Source organism: Sprattus sprattus (genome assembly GCF_963457725.1).
Source record: "Sprattus sprattus genome assembly, chromosome: 16".
In the NCBI taxonomy this organism is placed as follows: Eukaryota; Metazoa; Chordata; class Actinopteri; order Clupeiformes; family Clupeidae; genus Sprattus; species Sprattus sprattus.
Genome location: NC_137914.1, coordinates 4,319,491 through 4,326,334, shown reverse-complemented (window position 1 = coordinate 4,326,334; position 6,844 = coordinate 4,319,491). Strand labels below are relative to the sequence as shown.

General features: G+C 40.4%; 1 protein-coding gene across 1 annotated transcript in view; it reads left to right on the top strand.

The window, feature by feature from the left end:
- Window positions 1–4,894: 4,894 nt before the first annotated feature.
- LOC308377734 (apolipoprotein B-100-like) overlaps window positions 4,895–6,844 on the top strand; it is a gene marked incomplete at both ends in the record, with an annotated part of 42,873 nt that continues 40,923 nt past the window's right edge. The window contains 2 exons of the mRNA XM_080854473.1: window positions 4,895–4,949; window positions 6,499–6,525. Of these exons, the coding sequence (XP_080710599.1) occupies window positions 4,895–4,949; window positions 6,499–6,525 (82 nt within the window). The remainder of the gene's footprint in view (window positions 4,950–6,498; window positions 6,526–6,844) is intronic.

Below are 6,844 nucleotides of genomic sequence, written 5' to 3'. Positions count from 1 at the left end.
GCAACAATTATGCTTCAGGATTAGGGTTAGGATAAGCAGTTTAACCTTAAAATAACAGCTTAAATTCGGGCGCTACAATGACATTTAATATGGAGAATCGCGTCCGTGCCATTGGCATAGCAGGGTCGATAGGCATATAACTGCGTTCTGTAGTTTTGCCTGCCGCAGCCCGCCGACCTGACTTGTTTACCTTCTGCCGATCTAGTAAGTAGCTTATTTGCCATCTTGCTTAGTCTTGTGTTGCACTTGCTTGATGTTTGACTGTGTAAGGACAGTCGTTGAGTAACTAGTTTGTCATAATGTCAAAGTCAGCACATTTCAAGAGATTTCGTTAGTTTTAGCTGCTAGCATACCTTTAGCGAATAGCTATTGATCCGTTGTGCTGCTTTAAAACATGCCATTACCAGCATAGGTTACTGCTCAAGCAGTGCGATGTGGAGTATGGAACTGTGTGCCATATCTGACATTTAGTATTTGCAGTGGTTGATAAGGAGTCAAAACCTCTGGCTCACTACTTCATCAGGGAAGAATGCATCCATTAAATACAATTTAGTTTAGGCTTCACCATTATAAAATATCTAAATCTCAATGATTTTAATTTTAATTTTTATTTGAAGGGTTATTGTTGATCACTCCATGAGTAGCTATATCACTATAAGTTAACTAGCACTTCAAGGGCACTTTCTTACCGTGGCACATTTCACAGTCCCTCCAGGGTCTTTCAAGGTTTTTTGTGATCACCAAAAACTTACTTGTTTCCTGAGGGAATTCTGAAAAATTGCAGTTGAAATTGCATTGATGTTGAGTTAAATCAAATCAATTGCAAATATGCAGAATAGCTAAATATAAAACACTATGCTGCACTGGCTGCCCTCTGCAATTGAAGGGCCATTCAGGCTTGTGAGTAAAACTAGTTCACGTTCTAGAAGGCAGGCATTTATACACCACCAACCCTGAAACGCATTTGGGCCAACGGTGTCTGCAGCAGCTGGGGGTCACTGAAAAGGTGACCTGTGTGCCACAGAACTTTGGTATCTGGCTCGTCTTTCACTGTGTGCTCTTTGCAGCGAAGTACACAAAAGTGTAAGTTTGATTTGGAAGGTGGTGGGGACACAAACTTGGCAGGAGGTCTGGGGATCTGTGGACCTCCCTTTCTCTGTGTCTGCCTCTATCTCTCTCTGAGGGCTGTTTAAACAACCACTGTGTAATACAGTCACTGAAAACCATATTTGATAGGTTTTGGTTTTGCACACGGGATAATCTTTTAACAAGTACATCAGAAGGATGTGCACAATGACATAACATTACAGCGCACAGTTCTGTAACACACAAGGCTCATTGCATGTTACATGAACGGGAGTTCCGACGCCAGGTTGTGTAATAAAAGGATTTATTTAAAGTATAATAGAACAGTCAGTGTAAATGTCAGCAAATAAAGGTGTGGTGTAAGCGGGTGTCAGAGTAGTGTACATGTGTCCAAAACAAACAACATAACGACGCGTCGATGAGAGACATTAGCACCGTCCGCCATGGCCTTCATATGGTGGAGCTCATTAGGTCTTCATTCCTCACACCTGCGGGCACCTGCGCAGACTCTGCTAATTAGCTGTGGAAGAACACAGAGCAATGATAGCAGGGGGCGGAGCAGACCAGGCTGGGTCATGACAGTTCTGTCTCTCCCTGATACCTGTTTTGACGCCCACTTAGTGATACACCTTAACTTGAAGAAAAGGCCATTCTGTTCATGCATTTGTAATGAGTGATGGGAGTTATAGTTTTAAAACGGTGCTCATATCGGAAGGATTTGCTCTTGTAGGTAACATTACAGGTTGTGGTGCAAAACCTGTTCCCTCTCCGTTCATTCCTTGTCTGACCCGGTCTTTCTCTTTCTGTCCGTGTCTGACCTGGTCTTTCTCTTTCTTTCCCTGTCTCTCTCTCTCTCTCTCTCTCTCTCTCTCTCTCTCTCTCTCTCTCTCTCTCTCTCTGATGTTTGCATTAAGTTAACTCTTCAAGCATGTGCTTACTGGCAAAATATATTTGCTGAAAGATGAAACAAGTGAGCAAACTCAGCCTTTTACCACATAGCTGCTTACATTTACCAAGAAAAACGACCTTAGTCTCCCTCTTTTGTTCCAGGCTTCCATGATGCTGATCCAGACTGCCGAATTAAGAGGAAATATGGCAGGAGGTTTACTCAGTCTAGAGTAAAGGATCAGTTGTAATGTTAACTATAGTAACCCTTTGCTTTAGCCACAGAGATAGAATTTGAAACTGGAGAAGACAGAATGGCAAACTAGCAATCCTGGAAGAATTACTAATGGTCCTCTTGTTTGGACAACAGGCATAATGCCAACAGGGAAAAAACATAAAGAGTTAATGCTCCCCAAGTCAAAAGTAATAGTACAAAATCAGCCTACAGCACACCCTGCCAGGACCTTAATCAGGTAAGAAGGCTTTTGATTAATGTCACATGTCACATGTGTTTAATGTCACACTTTAAATGTGGTGCTATTGGGATTCAGGGTCACACTAAAAATGGTTACGGTTGGACAACATGTTAGTATGAAGTAGATGTAAATCCTGATCATATTGTACTACATTGGTTATTTTTGTTATGCTTTATTGAAAATAAAGTAACCTTTAAAAAAAAAAAAAAAAAAAAGAAGGCTTTTGAGGTTCATTATTCTGATCCCACTGAGCAAACAAGAGCTGCCACTGTCTGCTGGGAACAGGGGAAGGGGCAGCATCATGGGGAGTGTTGGGGTGGGGGGGGATGGTAGGTGCTGCACTGGCTGCCCTCTGCAATGGAAGGAATTCAGGTCAGGCTTCGGAGTAAAACTAGTTCACCTTTTAGTAGGGAGGCATTCATACACGGCCAACCCTGAAATGTCTGGGTCCCATCCGCCCCTGAGCCTGCTTCTTTCTGCAACAGCAGCTGGGGGTCACTGAAGAGGTGACCTGTGTGCCACAGAACTTTGGTATCTGGCTCGTCTTTCCCTGTGTGCTCTCTCCAGCGAGGTAAACAAAGACGTAAGTTTGATTTGGAAAGTGGTGGAGAGCGAGATTTGGCAGGAGGCCTGAGGATTTGTGGGCCTCTCTCGCGCTCTCTCTGTCTGCGTCTATCGCTCTCTGATGCCTGTATAGACAACCACTATGTGATACATATTTGTCAGGTTTTGGTCTCAGGTTTTGGTCTCAGGTTTTGGTCTCAGGTTTTGGTCTCAGGTTTTGGTCTCAGGTTTTGGCCTCAGGTTTTGGTCTTGCGCGTGGGATACATTTTTTTTAAACAATGACATTATAAGGATGCGCTCAACGAGAGGACATTACAGCGCACAGGTCTGTTTCTCCCTGATACCTGTTTTGACGTCCACTTAGTAATATGCCTTAACTTATAGAGAAGGCCGTTTTGTTCATGCATTTGTATTGCAGTGGGAGTAATAGTTTTAAAACGGATGTGCTCTAACAGTCTAAGCCTAATTAATGACATTACTGTTAAAGGCATCATCTGTATACTGTAGTGAACCACCTAAACAGTTTCCAGTGAGCAGGATGAGGACAGGGGAGATCTGTGGCTGTGGAAAGCACATCGATGGTCAGCCCTCGCAGCCCAGCAAACCCTCCAAAGACTGAACCTGTTCTGTTTGTAATATAAACCTATGGGATGTTTGTGTTCCCTGTTTTGCCCCATAATCATGTAAGTGTGACCCTATAGAAAAATGTATGGGTTTTTAGCTAAATTGGCGAAGATCAGTTGTGAGCGAAACATCGTCAGTTTACGTTAAACTTATTCTTTGGGGAGTTCAAATGCAGTCAGTTTTTTGTAATAACTGTTGTTTTGTCTCATTAAAATAGAGATGTTGTTACCAATAATCTAAAGCAGAAAACAGACAGAATACCTCGATTCGTGTTGCTTGCCTCATACCCTGCAGCTTCTTATAAAACTTTACGTTACAGCTCTAGAATCTGATTTATCTGAGCAACTGATTTACACCATGCAACAGATGCTATGAAATCATTAGGCAATGGGTGTGTTTACTTTAGTTCACTGCATGGTTGTTGTAATACCCAATCGGTAACGCTAACTATGGTAGGTTCTGCTCACCTTAGGAAATCGTGACTTGCATTTTCACTGATAGCAGAGGGATAGCGACAGACATATTTTAGAGATATAATTGGTCTAAACAGAGATAGTTTTTGTACAGTGGAAACGTTAGCAAGACTATAACAGTTTCTGGCCTCAGGGATGTATTGCCACACACAGGGGGGCTTTTATGTGTCCACACCCGTCAAGACTTATGTGGACATACATGGTGCAAATAGAGTTCATTCGGTTGTTTGGCAGTGCAGTATTAAACCACAACAGGAGAGAGAGGAGAAGGGGAGGGCAGAGAATCAGAAACATGTCAATTGCATATTTTGCTGGCATTCATATTGTACTTGTACAACAATTGAATATTTCCCTTGAGATGAGAAAATGGTTATGAATGCTGCTTTGGACACTAATCTTTTAAATGATACACATGTGCAATAATGTGCTGATTATAATGTCACATGGTTTAGCACCTGTTCTTCTTGGCTGCACTCAAGCCTCGAAATAGTTGTTATTCATCTCAAGTCTATTTTTTTTTATATAAAAAAAAAAATAAGTCTATCAGTCATCTAAAAAGAAGACACTGCAAACGGTATAATCCTACTTTTTAATAAACCCAGTGGCCTTGGTTCTGTCCTTATGGCAAGCAGTGTGAACTTTGGAGTCGGGGCAGCCCTTTTTGTAAACTCCCCCTGTCCACTAGTTGCCCGGGGTGGGGGTGTATAAAAGAGCAGCTCTGGAGGAGGTGAATCAGTCTCCACTGTGTACTCGCCTACCCGAAGGAAAGAGCTTCATCAACCCATAATGGGGGACACTAAGCTCTACCTCGTGCTGATCCTAAGCGTCGTCGCGTTGGCCCGTAAGTAGCTCATCTGTACATCTCTCTGAGCTAAAACACTCCAAATTCGAGTTTAAGTCATCATTCTCCCACACATAAATGCTTTATAAAAGAGATTTTTTGACTGTAATATTATGTTTGTCCTCCTACTATACCTTTGATTCTGGTTAATTTGAATTAATCACAAGTATGACAAAAATAGATGAAATGTGTCATTGCTAAATAACGTATTCAAGCCATTTAGGTATCAGACATGTATCATACAACATGAATTACAACATGTAATCATTTCTACAACAAAACTAAATATCTGTATAAGGCATAAACTTCAAATATTTTTTTCCTCTAATTTCTCTTCAATCTTTGAGGAATCAACATTTCGAAGCTTTGAAACATTACAAAAAGCCTTTTTGGATTTTTTTCTTTGCATTTCTTCAATTTTATTTGCAATTCTTCAATTTCAGTATCCTATCTTTGTGTAGCTCAAGAGATAACTGCCCGTCGATTGGGCTCATATAGAAGGGAGATAGTGGAGTAGTGTGTAATGAATGGCTCTGCCTCGCACTTTAATAACACTTAATGAAATTCACAGTCAAATACTGGCAGACAAGTTTCCAGTGATAATGAATTAGAAGTTATTGTAAGATAAAAAAAACTTGTGTTAAGTGTTAAAATAAAGTTTCAATAAAGTGTGGTACAAGCTATGGCTTACATCGCAGTTTTTGAATATTGTCAACAAACAAACAATTGTGAAAAACAACCAGGTTCTGCATTTTAAGCTTATAGTTTCAACATGAAAAAAATGAATAAAATAAAATGAATGCAGTTTTGCATTATAAATCTTAAAAACTAAAGCACATAGGTCTAAGTTAGAAAAAAATCCAGAGATGTTATGCAGGCTAATAGTAGGACTCATAGTAGTTTTGACATAAACTATTTTAATAGCATTACATTAATACAATAAAATAAATTTGAAATGCAAAACTTAGCAAAGTAGCAGAAACAGTTTATTCCTGGGTGCTTCACTTACATTTGGTCTAATTGCAGTTCTGCACTAACCTTCTGTTATCTGTCCTTATGCACTAACCTTCTGTTATCTGTCCTTATGCACTAACCTTCTGTGATCTGTCCTTATGCACTAACCTTCTGTGATCTGTCCTTATGCACTAACCTTCTGTGATCTGTCCTTATGCACTAACCTTCTGTTATCTGTCCTTATGCACTAACCTTCTGTGATCTGTCCTTATGCACTAACCTTCTGTTATCTGTCCTTACGCACTAACCTTCTGTGATCTGTCCTTATGCACTAACCTTCTGTGATCTGTCCTTATGCACTAACCTTCTGTGATCTGTCCTTATGCACTAACCTTCTGTGATCTGTCCTTATGCACTAACCTTCTGTGATCTGTTCTTATGCACTAACCTTCTGTTATCTGTCCTTATGCACTTACCTTCTGTAATCTGTCCTGAAAAGCACTTACATCCCTTAACTGTTAACCTCCAAACACGGCCGTTTACTGTTAAAAGTGAATGTAAAATGACATACATTTTGTGTTCTACCACCCTTTAGATGCAGATGATGAGGCTCCATGCCTGAGTAAGTCTGACCAAACCTCATCTTCATCACCAAATCACGTTTTCACTGGACTTCCAGCACTAGATATCACATTTTGATGGACCCTCTGGTGTATGACTGACATAACCATCTCAGAAACTCCTTACCATATATGCTAAATCCCAGCATTTGTTGTCAGTCCCATAGATATAGATCAGGACACTTAATAGTCAATAACAAATTCATATTAGCATCACTAGTAAATGCACTGTAGACTTCATCATTACTGAAGGCAAAGATGTGTCTATGTGACACATTGTTAACATGCTGTGAGATTGAGAATCAAACATTATGATTGGTC